Here is a 14614-nt window from a genome sequence, read left to right as displayed (position 1 = left end):
CAAGCCCATATATTATTTTAAAACAATGTGACCCATCTGAAAAGGATAAAAACCCTGTTACTTAATTGGTACTGTATATTGTATCAAATTCTATTTTGAGCCACACAGACCTGATGCCTCTTTTGATATCAGAGTACTAAGAATGCAGCATACAGAAAACTCATGTATTTTATTATCTTAGTCACCTCTAAAGGAAGAAGAAGGAGTGCTATTCCAAAAGAGAACCCCCACCAAAAAAACAAAAAAACCCCACACACCAGCAGAAAAGGAAACGAAAAGAAAACAAATAAATATTGTTAAAACATGACCTCTCTACCATAATGTCCTAAAACATAGCCATCTCCAACTGCGTTCTTCCCCACCTGCCATCTATCCTTATCATCACGACCTGAGAAGAAGCATTACTGAGTAAAGGTCCTCTGCAAGTTTGAAGAAACTGAGGACTCAAGTTATAAGCAAATGGAGGTGATGTGCTGCATGGCCACGTACAGGGCTTAATTTTACCACTTCCTATTCCAAATCCTTATAGCTATTTATTAACCAAATTATAACAATTGGCAAACATATATTTACCACTTTATCCACAAATCTCAAAGCACTTCACAAAAGGTGAGTTTTATCACCATTTTACAGATGAGGAAACTAAAATGCAGAGATAATAGGGGCCAGATTTTCAGGAGTGTTGGGCACGTACAACTCCCATTAAAGTCAATGGGCACTGCAGGCGTTCAGCATCTCTGAAAACCAAGCCCCATGTATCATAACTAAAACACCTTAACATTGTCAAATACACCTATGCGACTTATGTACCCAAGTCCCATTTTCAGAAGGGTTTCAGAAGACGAGATTCAGGTTCCTAAGTCACTAAAATGCCCAAGTCCCATTTTCAGAAAATTTACCTCAAATCTATGGCAAGCGTGGCACTTCAGAAATTCAGTTTATATTGCCTGACTGCTAGTCTTAAAAAACAGACGTGCAGTTTTCATGCTCGTTTATTCCAAAATAGCTCAACTAATTTTGTTTATAAATAATTTAAACCAATGTTTATAATTGTGATATCACTAGAAGAGAAAAAAGGAACTAGTATCTTAGGTTTTTTTTTTAATATTACAGAACTAATCACTTTTCAGATAACTCTAAAATATTAGTAGCTTTGCATTCATATAGTGCTATTCATTTTCAGGGTGTTTACAAACAGAACATTTTGCCTTTTTGGTGCGTTGTCCAAAAAAATGTTTAGATCTTTGTAGGTCACTTAACTTGATGGAAACTTAGTGAAGATAATATAATTTTCCTCTTTTCTACTGCTAAAGTAGACTAACCTGTAAAACCGGTTGATTAGTCTCATCCGAATAGTGCAAAGATCCGTTGGATAAGCTATCACTGTACAGTACTTTGGATATGTACTCAGATCAACTGGACCAGCAAAAGCTGCTGAAATGTCTGTCAAAAATAGTAATATTTCAGTTAGTTGAGCTAACAAATTCAAAGCCTGTATACATATGGATTTTCATACAAGCATTCACACTGTTATACTATAACCACGGTTAACAATACAGGTTATGTATAAACCTATGAACCTGAATACAGATTTGTGATAAAGGTTGTATACCAGGTTGCACACAAAACTACAGTACTTTATCATAAATCTTTAAAAAAGGATCAGCACTATGTCTCAGATACCAATTTATAAAAGTTTACTGCTATGAGAGCAAAGAACTGCCTAATTTTCTGTGTTCTCACCAAGATTCAGAAGCTGATCAATGCCACTGATAATCTGCTCACATACTTCATCTCGAGATCTTTTCCCCCATTCTCCCTCTTGGGGTTTGTATAGTAGCTTCTCCATTTCTTCGGAAGTTACAGAAAGACTAGCTCCTAATTCCTCAGGTTGATCAACTATAGTTTTATAGTAAATGGGGAGGTGAGAGAAGAAAGAACACAAAAGAATAAATGAGAATTTAATAAGCTATATGCTTGCCAAGTTTGACACTATGTAAAATCTTGCCTAATCTCATAAGATGGGGAGTTTGATGTTTAGGAACACAAAATGTCTTTAACCTTTCTTTGTTGCAGATGAGTTTTTAGAATACTCTGCCATCTAATGTACGAATGGCCAATTTTGTTTTTAATGAAGGAAACTGTATATAAGTAGCTGTTAACACTGTTTGCATTTACAGACTGTTTAAATTTAGGCCTGATAAGCACATGTTCACTAGCAAAAGATGTTAGTATTTTTGATTACACTACACCTTACACCGTTGGTAGTCCTAGTGCAGCTACACCATTTTTCTTAGCACAGTAAGGGTAACTGAGCGTATAAAGAACTCACAATATGTAGGGTAATACCATATGTTCCATGGAATAACAGAAAAAATAGCAGTTCCTTTCAATTATGTTGTGTTCTACAATGAAACCTGTTTTAAGTGACCACTCAAAGGACAAGTACCAACTCTGCTTGTAGTGCAGCAGAGATCAAAAAAGCTAACAGATGTTAGTATACCTAAAGAATAGCATGAAAAATACTGAGTATTATGCTATATATCTCAATGGTATATCACCTGAAATACCGTACCTAGTTCCTATCTCTAAAGAAGGGGTGGGCAAACTATGGACCAGGGGCCGCATCCGGCCCTTCAGATGTTTTAATCTGGCCCTCGATCTCCCACCGGGGAGCATGGTCCGGGGCTTGCTCCACTCCAGCCGGGGAGTGGGGTCAGGGGCTTGCCCTGCTCCGTGGATGCTGTGGCTCCACGCGGCTCCTTGAAGCAGCGGCATGTCCCTCCTCCGGCTCCTATGTGTAGGGGCAGCCAGGGAGCTCCACACACTGCCTCCTCCCCCCCAAGAGCTGCCCCCACAGCTTCCATTGGCCAGGAACGGCAGCCAATGGGAGCTGCAGGGGCAGCACCTGCAGATGGGGCAGTGTGCAGTGGCCGTACCTCCACATAGGAGTGGGCGGGGGGGGGGGGGGGCGGAATGCCGCTGTTTCTGGGAGCTGCTTGAGGTAAGTGCCACCCAGAGCCTGCACCCCTGATCCCCTCCTGCGCCCCAACCCCCTGCCCCAGCCGTTATCACCCTCCCGCCCTCCAAACTCCTCAGTCCCAGCCTGGAGCTCCCTCCTGCACCCCAAACCCCTCATCCCCATCCCACAGCCCACACTCCCAACCAGAGCCCTCACCCCTGCCCAGCCCCCTGCCCTGAGCCCCCTCCTGCACCCTGAACTCCTCATTTCTGGCCACACGCCAGAACCCACACCCCCCAGCTGGAGCCCTCACCCCCCTCCTGCACCCAAACACCCAATTTTGTGAACATTCATGGCCCGCCATACAATTTCCATACCCAGATGTGGCCCTTGACCCAAAAAGTTTGCCCACCCCTGCTCTAAAGGAATTCTAGGGTTTTGGGTTTTTTGTTTTGTTTTTGCTAGTAGCTTCTCTCATTCACTGATCACTAATTGGTTAATGCCCCCATCAGTGGAAATGGGAGGTGGCTCAATGTTGCTGCTGGAGGCTCCAGGACTGAGCCTAGCCCTCCAGCTCAGGCCACTGGAAGAGTTCTTCCAAAACTGCAGAAATACTCCAGGCAACCGATTATTAGCATGAAGACAAACCTAATATATTAAACTTAGTGTAATTGTGTCTCATTCTCCCTTTAGAGAAAAAAATTAAATGTTACAAATTATATTCTGCTTTTCATCAGACTACCAGGGTAGCATGAATGAGGAGAGAAGCTACTAGCAGAAAGTTATTAAATTTCATATTCTGCAGCATAGCTTCTTTCCTCATTCATCACTAATGCGAAATAGCATGCATTGAACAACGTAAGAGGGGGAAAGAAAGCAGCAGAGTTTTAAGTAGAATAATAGGTAGAAATGGAAACATGCCCACAAAGCCACAGCTTTGTAATTTAAATAATTATTTGGGAACCAACCCAGCAGCACCTTCCTACCAAAGGATGCCTCTACAGAAGAATGGAAATCTACTTTGCAAATCTTCTTTATATGTGTTTCATACAATTTCCCCTTCCTCCCCCCAATGCCTTTAGGGACCTTGTAAAGAAAACCTTGATTCCTTCTCCATAAAGTTTCCAGATGTCTAGCATACCATGCAGGATTTTAACATCTTGTCCACAGCAACTTTCTGAGGTAATGGCAACTAGAAAGGTCAGCCACAAGCCCGTTTAATTTGTCACTCCAATTAAACCTGACCCCTGATGAGACTCAGATGGACAGCCTACTGTGATTGCCTAAAACCACCACTAGGCTGATACCTGATTTGCTATGGTGCTTGGTCATAGGACTCCAATCAACCACTGTGGAGAAATTCTAATGTAGTGGAGACACTGCTACTTTGTATTACAGCAGCATCCAGAGGCCAGGGCCCCATCATGCTGGGCACTGTACAAATATAGAAAAAAGTCTGTTCCAGCCCAGAAAATAACTTACTATTTCCCCTCTCACAGAAACAATTTTACCAGACCAGTGAGTAAAGTTTCTTGATTGAGTTCTGTCTGATATCAAAATGCATCAACAAGGCTAATGAAGAATCCCCACTGATTCTCTTCCAATGCCCAGACTCATCTGTAGTTGGTCCAGGTTCAGATGAAGGAGTCCCTGTTTGCAGAGGACTGGTCTTTTCACCCAGTGCAATCGAGATTCCTTGACTTTCCAACAAGTCCAACGATCATACTTCAATCACAAGACAACCTCTAACAGGAAGTAGGAGGAAGCTTCCCCTGTGACCACCATAACTGCCCACTGTGGGATTTCTTGAACCTTCTTCTGACACACCTGGTACTAGCTACTGTCAGACAGGATACTGCATTCAATGGACCACTGGTCCAATCCCATATGGCCAATGTTTATGTTTGTGTTAGACAGAGCTGGTTATGTGAACTAAAATGTTAGGTACTCAGAGCTGGAACTTTGTTCCCCAACCTATGAGGCTTGCTTCCATATTGAGTATGCAAGGGTATAGAGTGGAATTTGGGTTGGCTTTCAGAAGGTCTGTATTTAGCTGCTGAGAAAGGGACATTTGGATGTGATCAGAATGGCATCTAATTTTTCCACTGTACCAGGTGCATGCTTTCATGATCTCTCAAGGAATTTCTGAAGGCTCATTTTAAGAAATTCCACTCAGGGCACAACACTGATACATGACACCAGCAATCCAAAGCCATTAGAGATAAACGGTTACTCATGACCACTACCAAACCTGTCTTGACTCCTGGGTGAATGTATTCTCAACACTGGGTCCAAAATGTTCTCGATTTAGAACTGGTGACTGTAAACCCTTTGCCACAGCTGGCTAGTCATGAATGGATCTGTTGCCCTGGATAAGGCATTGATTAGTGTCTGTACACTCATGGATAACATGGGCAACTTGCAATCTAAGTCATTCTGTGACCACTACCAGCCATCTCTTAAGACTCTTAGTGTTGTGAACAGGCAGGGCATATACAGAGTCTGTGTATAGTTGTCTCACATGAGAATCACCACTTAGATTTAGCCCCATGATTGTAGGACAGCTCTGCTACTGCCTGAGGGGAATGCACCCGAGCAGCAGATCCAGGTAGCTGAAGCCACAATGCTGTCAAATATCCAATCCAGGGGAAGATAAGGAAGAGTGATTATGTGTTGCCACTGCATGAAAACGTATAGAAATTGAAGTTATAAAACAAAACTGGGAGAAACTGAACCACCAACTTTTTCTGTTGCCAGAGACAAAAATCTGTTGTCCTGATCCGGAGTAAGGTATTTAGTTCCAGAGCCTCCAGAAAAAATGGACTACCTCTGAATACCACAGGTGGAGGACATAAACCCATTAGCGATGGACAAATAAGGACAGAAGCTGTTCTGCAAAAAAGGTGGGTCATGGACAGGTGACCAATTAGAAGCATGTAAAAATTAACCACAGAAGAGCTTTTGAAAACATACAGACTACTTAGTTTACAGAGGAGTATACAAAATAATGAACAGTATAGTGAAGGTAAATCAAGTGCTCTTATTACAGAGCAAACATGTGGAACTTATCACAAGATATCACTGAGGCCAAGAGTTTAGCTAACTTCGAAAAAGGATTAGTCAGCTGAGAACATCCACAACTACACTAGATAGGAATAAAAAAATTTCAATTAGCTTGGAAAGGAAGGCAATTCCTAACTCAGGGAACTGGGAAGAAAATTCCCTTTGGGGTGGCTATTGCATGACTGCCCTCTTCAAGGTTTCGTTAACTTTCCCTCTGAAGCATCTAATACTTACAAATGACAGTGACAGGATGCTGGATTAAATGGACCACTGGAATGACGACCATTAAAGTGGATTTTGATTCTAGTAGTAACCTTAGATATACCTTAGTCATTTATTATAAAAAGTTTTGCTGACTGCACATAGAGTGCATATTTCATTATATTTGATAATCAGCCTGAGTTGTGTGGTTACGATTAATGCAGGAATCTTGGCACAAGCCAAGAAATTGAGAATTTTTAAAATGTCAACCTCAATTAGTTCAACACACCAACAAGAAAGCAGGAAGAAAACAGGGCTCTGATGCAGAGCAATTAACCACTGGAACAATTTACTACGAGTTGTGGTGGATTTACCATCACTCATCATTTTAAAATCATAATTGGATGTTTTTCTAAAGGATATGTTCTAGGAACTATTCTGGGGAAATTCTATGTCCTATGTTACGGAGGAGGTCAGACTAGATTATCGCAATGGTCCTTTCTGGCCATGGAATCTCTGAATTACAACAAAAGTTACAAAGGCTCCTTTGCAGAAAATTGACACAGCCACAGGATTCTATGCCTCATGACTGGTTCCACTTGTCCCCCTATTTGTTTTTAAAATAGAATACACATTTTGATCTATAGGAGTACTTAAGTTTGTGATCTACATACTTCAGCCATTTAATGGGGGGGGGGGGAATAAATAAAAAAAACTTATGGAAAAAGACATGGAATAGTCTAAAACTAGCCTAATATCCAGATTCGGAGATTTTAAAGTGAATACAAATTTCCTCCTTCCACTTTCCTCCTCTCAAAACCAGTTTTAATGGAAATGATCAGACCCTTAACCGTAACAGAATACCTGTGCCATTATATGAATTCCACCCTTAAAAGTATATGAAAAATGATAGTGTCCTACAATAATAAAATAAGACTATGCTCAGGTACTATGGTAACAGGGGCCATATAAGAAAATATCAAGACTAGTATTACCACTTGCATGAAACAAATGATTTTGGAGATAGACAAGAGGATGAAAGGCTTTTAATGCTTTTTCACATACCATTATCAGGAATTGGCTCCATGTCCCATGGGCTAAGCTTTTCAATTTCACCGTTGTCCCATCTGTTTAAACAACAAGGAAATTAACAAAAAAGTTAAATTATGTTCATGTATAAGTGTTTCCCTCCAAACAAATTTAAGAAATCTTTCCTTTGATTTTGAGCAAAATGAAATTTGCAGTACAAATATATAGGAAGGACAGAGCAAACCAAGCCCTCTTAGAGGCAAAGCTACTGCAAACATAGTTTGGTTTAAAAGCTTAAAATTACAATAGCGCTCCTACTCCAGGCAATGATTAACTGATCTCCTACTATATCAATGGGAACACAAAGAAAATGTGTCTAACTTACAGACCAAGAACATTTCAAACAAAGTAAGTCAAAAGCACTCACCAGTCTGAAGCTTATGTCAGAAAATTTCACAAGGTATTTAAAGTAAATAGAAGCAAGCATCCAGGAAATATTGGAAGGTTTGAAGGAAAATTTGCAACAGCTCTGCTGGATAGTCAAAATTCTGACTCAGCAAAGCCAACAGCAATCAATCAGTTTAGCTACTTCTAAAACATTTACATAGCACCATAAATTCACACAGCACTTTACAAACAGATCATATATGTGCTGCTACAAAGAGTTTACAGTCTAAATAAGACAACAAATAAGATCAATGTACTAGTACATGAGAAGGACAGTGCAAATATTCCTGTCAATGGAGAAGGATTGTTTTAAGAAATGGAAATACAGAGGGATTTGGAGGAAGGTAGACCAAGAAATGGGGTGTTTGGTGGAGCACAAAGACTGTTGCGGTCATGGGGAGCAGCATGCTAATAGGCACAAAGTAAAGGGAAAAGAAGAAATAAAGTGATAGGATTGGAGGCAAAAAGGGAGAAAAGAGGAAGCAATAGTTAGTCTGGTTCACATCTAATAGTATATTCACTTGATAATTGAATATGAGAGACTGATTTAAATTCCTGCAGATTGTATAGATTTTTTTATGCTTTGAGTAGCAATGAAATAGCTAACGATGTTGATATTTAAATTACCATAGTTAGGTGTTGTAACCAACACCTATTTAGCTGATCAGGGCAATCTACACTTCTCAGAATTATTTTAAGCTGTCTGCAAACTCAAGCAGACATCACTGTTCAGTTTGCACTCCGTTTGCTGTTTGAAGGTTTACTTTGCAACCACAGAAGCTATAGACTTCTTAGGGCTTGCTTACTCAGTTTTTGTACCAATTTAATTATATTGGTTTAGAAACCCCTAGTATGGATGCAATTACACCAGTGCACAAGTACATTTATCAGTATAACGTATTTCAGTATAAGCTCTTTATATATCAGGATTATATTGGTTTAAAAACCAATGCCAGTAAAACAATACAGTTAAATTGGTACGAAAACTGTTTAGACCAGCCTTTGGGAAAAGCATGGTCTACTTATAGAACTTTCACCTGTTTTACATCTATGTGAATAATATGGAACTAACCTGTGATATTTATGAATACTGTATGCTGGTTTGGTTATTGGGATGGTATTTACTTTATGAATTTTTATTTTAAACTCAGCACTGTCTGGATTCAAGCATGAAGGGGAAGAAAGGCTCAACACAACCACCTATCAACGAACACTTATAATTTAAGGGACAATGCCAAAGCTACTAGCTTTGGTGACTGACTGTCCAGTCTACAAAATTGGATTTAACCAAGTATGACTGAGGCCCTGCAAACACAAGGGAACAAAATTCAACAAGTGTTAAAAGGATCTCGGGGGGTGGGGGGGGGGATATCAGACAGATGCAGGAGCCAGTCAGGGCTGTCTGGAGAAGCCATGTCTGTCTAGGTCTGCATCATGGAATAGTAAGACTTCAGGTAAGACAGACATGCACACAGACTGTTTTAATATCCTTTTTTCTCTAAAGTTTTGCTCTGACTGCTAAAGAAACAACACTTTTGTTTTAAGACAGTTGTTTGGTCACAAGCTCCTGAAGGGAAGAATCACAGATTCTCAAACCCAGCAACACCTGTAGTTAACAATCTTTGATACAAAGGGTACTGTAACTAACTCCTGGTCTAAGAATGGGAAAATTGCAAAATTCCACCCCAAACACAAAAGGTAAAGACACAAGGCTAACACCTGAGTGGGGCATACTCAGAGATCACAAATGGACAGAGGTGCAGCTCACCCTATAACTGTAATGGTTTAACTGATTTAGTTAAATCGCTACAAAGTTAAGTTGGTATAAACCACATGTAAACAGATTTTAAAAAGCATCCACATGTAGGAGTTTGCACAAATTTAAAACTATTTAAACTGAAGCAAGTTTCTTAGCTTCCCAGATTCCGAACACAAGATCTCATGTCCAAAAAAGCCTGCTACTGACTTGCCAAGCTACCATGAGCTGGTCCAACTCATCCTATGGTGGTCTATAGAGGACAAGTATAGTCACACAGCAATTTCAGCCACTTTGATATTGCTGCATTTCTCCTCTGCTATTAGCCTTTTGCAAGTAAGTGGTATTTCAAATGAACTGGGGGTCAGAGGAAAGCAGGGTTTCAAAGGCCCATAAAGAAATATAGGTAATTGCAGATCTATGGTGCCGATGGGTATCATGGACCCTGCATTCTGTGCTCTGGCATCTTTAATGGATTGAAGGGTACACTAACCATATGTCAAATTATGGTGCTGTTGTGAGGCCCCACTAATTTGTGCATTATACATCGGTTGATACTACTGGCTACTAATCTGGTGTTTAGTCAAAGCAAAAAAGTAGCTTGTGGGCAGAGCTGGGGACAGAACCACCATTTCTCTGAACATTTTGACCCATTGTATCAATAATTTAGCTGATAGCAGAAAGAACAGGAAGTTTAGAGGAGCTGAAATAGCATGCAAAGATGATTAAATTAAAAGGACAGCACTGCTGACAGAGCAGGAAATTTCCATTATGGATAGAAGCACAGATTATTTTTGAGTAGAAGAGGTGACAGAAGATTTTTGTATGTAGCGCACGCGGGCGCACACACACCAACCCCACCCCCCCAACCCTGCATAGCTGATTAACATGCATGCAGCTAGGTAAAGCAGAGCTTCCCAAACCTTACATTGTGGTAAGCTAGCACATATATTACAGATTTAACATGGTTGTAGAATGGAGAGGGATGACAGAAATGAAGGCCGACAGCTGTAGATTCTTCTCACATATGTTGCAAATGTCACTAAATGAGAGACCAAAAAGCAGCTCCACACACTTGTCCTTCCCAAGAACAAGAACTATTGCAATGATAAAGGAGGTTGACTAGAACATGACAAACATATTTTGGATTTTAAACTACAAGGGAATAGATATTAAAATTAAATACTTTGAGATGTACTTTGCTTCCAAAAATACTTTTATTTCCATATCTGCCACTCAGTGGGTTTGCACACTGCATACCATTTTACATATTAAAATTAAATTTAAGACTATATGAGCATATCTTAGTCAATTTTGTTCTGGATCCAATATTTGAATATTAATACATATAAAGCTGGCAAGATCTGGACAGAACAAATACAGAAACTAAACATTTCCATGCCCCAGTACAAACCCACAAATATTAAAATCCAAAATAAATCATTTCCATTGTGTTAGTTTGCACTACTGACGCTGTGTGGGTTTTTTTTTTTTTTTAAAGGCATCTTCCTTGGCTGTTCCATGGAGAAGATTAGGTAACCCATAATATATAAGTTATTATATTATATATAGTAATATATAAGAGGTTCCTCTCTTTCACAAATATAGAATACAATTTGTGTTTAGCAAGTTATGTTCATTAAGTTACTATTCATGAAAAAGTTACTGCATTTTGGTAATACATTCGAGACAGTTTGCTAATGGAGCTTTAGGTTTTCAACCAACAATCTTTTGTGCATTCTTACACCTCCAGCCCATCAATATAAGCCATGATTTATACTGTGTAAACAAACATTTTAAAAGCCTCTGTACTTACTTAACACTGTAACACTGAAAGTGACTATCTGGATACTGTGGCTGATATGGCTCTTGACCCAACACTGTTCCAAACCACCAAGCATCATCAATAATGGATCTGAATCTATCAGCTGTAAGAGAAAGAACCATTTCCCCACTCATACATATTCTGGTAACCAAAAGTTTTTAATTATGCTTTTTTGTGAGGATGGAATTACTGGGGAGGAAGCTATTGAATAGACTCAGACTTTAAGGTCAGAAGGGACCATCATGAACATCTAGTCTGACCTCCAATAGTATATTTTGGTTTAAAATTGTAAGTATCTACATCAAAAAACAGACACTAGATAAAAGAAAAATAACCTATTACACAAAGTAATGTACATTTTCACAGTAAGCTCTAAAATCCAAACATATACTAGCATGTAAACAACAAGATGTTAATATATGTTTCAGTGTGGAAGGCATGCATCACTAAAGGTACTGATATTCTATAATATATAAAAACTTGTATGACTTCAACCAGAATGAGGCAAAGTCCTGAAAAAACAGATGAGCCTTAACGCTACAAATTGAAGGCCAGACGCTGGCTCTAGCATACCAAAGGGTTTAGGAGGCAATGAACTCCATTTCATAGTCCAGGTCTCTCCATCAATATCTAATTCCAGCATGTTCAAGTCTCTAGAAACTGTTTGCAAAAGGGTCTCAGCTGACCTCAAGTGCAACAGTGGAGCATCTGATGGTAGAGAGCTGTTGGAAGTCTCCGATAGTCAGGACACAAGCCACACAGCGCCTTTTAAATCAACGTCAACACAATGAATTGTACATAACATTCTCAGAAGCTAGCCACAATGGAAAATTTTTGTATTCTAAAACTGTATTGCCAGACACTTGGAAGGTGAAGACTTACAAGCTTGCCAATTCCTCTGTCGTGCTTCGTCATAAAACTGACGCAATACAAGGAAGTCAATGACATCTGGCATATCATGGTACCTAGATAAAAAAATAAAATTAGCTTTCATTTGTGTGTCATATTATATTATGCTATGTTGTGTAGAGGAAAAAAGCTAAGGAATGCCTCTTTTAAAAAAAATATGTTATCTAGCATATGCTTTCAGCAGAGAAACACATACTTGAGAGAAAATGATTTGTCTGAAAGTTTTCCAGTGGCATGGTCTATAAAGGCAAGCTTCAGGCAACACAGTGTAGGAGGACCAACTTCATATCGTATCCCAACAATTTTTACCAATTCTTGATCCTATAACAAACAAAAATGAAAGCAACAAATTCCATTAAGTTTCAGCCCTACACTAGAGACAATCTCTAGTTTAGTTTTATTACACAAAACATCTGAATAGTTTTAGCACTCAAAAGCCAATATTGTTAAATACTGTATATGAGGTTTTATTGGGAGACAACCAAATCCTTACACAGACTCTGTATCCTTTTTAAAATCAAGATTTATGTTTTTAATTGCAGTGAAGTCCAGGCCTCCCATGGGCAATTTTGAAGGTTTCTTTGATGACTGAAGAAAGCTTTCTTCCTCCTTTACGTTGGTAGGAGGACATTAATGGGAAGTTGCATAGCTAAGTCCTCATTAGTTATATTTATACAAAGAATTTTAAATGCTAATGTAAACCGTTAAACACATATTACCAGTATTGAACATGTAACAACTTCAATATATTCTTACCCTAAGGACCATTTTTCTCCATGGCTCCTTGTGGGGGTTTAGTTCATAAATATTATTTTTTCTGACTGCTTCAATATAAGCTTCATGTCCTTGTCGAAAATATATTACCTGTAAAAATAAAAATCCACGGAAATTATTTACTTGAAACAGTAAAGTACATATTTTTCTATTTTTAGTGCCAGTTGCTATGTTAACTTTTAGATAACCTAAAATTTTATAGCACTTTTTGATAAAAGCTCTCACCTCATCACCCATTTGGGGAACAAAAGGAGATTTTCGAAGTGCTGTGTCAGTTATCCAAACAGGAGGATGGTAGTCATATAACACATCTTCGTTTACTGGCTGTGTGGGAGTACTATTCTGCACATTCTGATAAACAGGATAGTTATACATTAGAATTATGTTCTTGGTGCAGTGTCATGGAAACTTGTCATCCAAGAATTTCTTCTAAAGTCTACACAAAGTTAATACCATGAAACAATAATCAATTAAGCTCTATCCAGGACCTTAAGACCAAAAATCTCCTAAAGCCCACATTTTGGTACTCAAGTTTGGTATTCTGGTTCTTCCTATATTTGCAGTTCTTCCATTGTCATCATTAAGTATGTCAACCATAAAGTATTCTACTCCCAATAAACTTGTAGGGCACGGTTCTCTCAGAGCTGCATGGTAGTTCTTAACATGACTGTCAAAAGACTTGTCTAATTTTTGAAACTACTATTCTAATGTACACTGTCTGGCAACTACTATTGAGATAGAGATATATAGATAGAGATAGATCTCATTTTATTAAACAGAAAACCTTCAGACTATTTAAATGTGTACCAAGTGTAGCTTAAAGCAAAGAAATTCCAAGTTATTATATATCTGCCACTTCAAAACTAATATTCAGAATCAAAGGTGATTATATAATCAAAATAATTCTTTGAGAAAAACACACTTACATACATTTTATATTGTATGATGACATACATTTGAAAGGCACTCTGTTTTACCACCAGTCCCCTGGCTACAAGAGTTGCAGAATTACCTGAAGCGCTTAAAGATTCTCGTTCTCCACATTATTACAGAATGCTATTTTCCAACACTTTAGAATTTACCAAGGAATTCAGGGTAAAATTCCCCCCTGTGCAGAGGCCAGAACAAGGCCTATAAACCATTTAATACTTGTGCTGTTTTGAAGACTTAAGTTATTTAAATGAATGATTATTTACACCCCTTTGGTGATAGGGCTGAAGTTCTAACCAGTTATTTTTCTTTAATTTATTTAAAAAGTTTTCTCATCCTAATCATCAGTATGGTGAACCATCTAATGTTTGACTAGGAGAATGTGACTTCACTTTGGATGCAGAATTTGCCCTGGTTATTCTAGGCCTATTGAATTACCATACTGCATTTTATGTAAGGCATACCTTGACAAGATTCAGAAAGTGAAGCTGGTGCAGAATGCAATCACTTGTCTATTAAACAGTACATCATGCAGACAGCACATTACATCAGTTCTTATCTGCCTTTACTGGCTGTGAATAAGTTTCCAGAGAGTTTAAAGTGTTGGTTTTAAACAATAAAGCTTTAAATGGTTTGGGAACTGGTTACCAGGGAAGACACATCTGCCCTCAAATGTAATATTATGACAACTGTAATCAGTGGAGATGCCAGAGTTGGA

At 38.8% G+C, this 14614-nt stretch overlaps 1 protein-coding gene across 2 annotated transcripts in view; it reads right to left on the bottom strand.

Moving 5' to 3' along the window:
* Window positions 1-14614, bottom strand: part of BRWD1 (bromodomain and WD repeat domain containing 1) — a 120498-nt gene that overhangs the window by 52620 nt on the left and 53264 nt on the right. For both annotated transcript variants that reach the window (XM_074969907.1, XM_074969899.1), the window contains exons 24-31: window positions 13192-13317; window positions 12949-13056; window positions 12389-12513; window positions 12166-12248; window positions 11275-11386; window positions 7292-7353; window positions 1744-1899; window positions 1323-1443 (exon numbers count right to left, since the gene is read on the bottom strand). In XM_074969907.1, the coding sequence (XP_074826008.1) occupies window positions 1323-1443; window positions 1744-1899; window positions 7292-7353; window positions 11275-11386; window positions 12166-12248; window positions 12389-12513; window positions 12949-13056; window positions 13192-13317 (893 nt within the window). The remainder of the gene's footprint in view (window positions 1-1322; window positions 1444-1743; window positions 1900-7291; window positions 7354-11274; window positions 11387-12165; window positions 12249-12388; window positions 12514-12948; window positions 13057-13191; window positions 13318-14614) is intronic.

The sequence above is a fragment of the Natator depressus genome, chromosome 1 (assembly GCF_965152275.1).
Source record: "Natator depressus isolate rNatDep1 chromosome 1, rNatDep2.hap1, whole genome shotgun sequence".
In the NCBI taxonomy this organism is placed as follows: Eukaryota; Metazoa; Chordata; order Testudines; family Cheloniidae; genus Natator; species Natator depressus.
The sequence above is the reverse complement of the archived record's forward strand: the minus strand, read 5'-3'. Positions and strand labels throughout refer to the sequence as shown.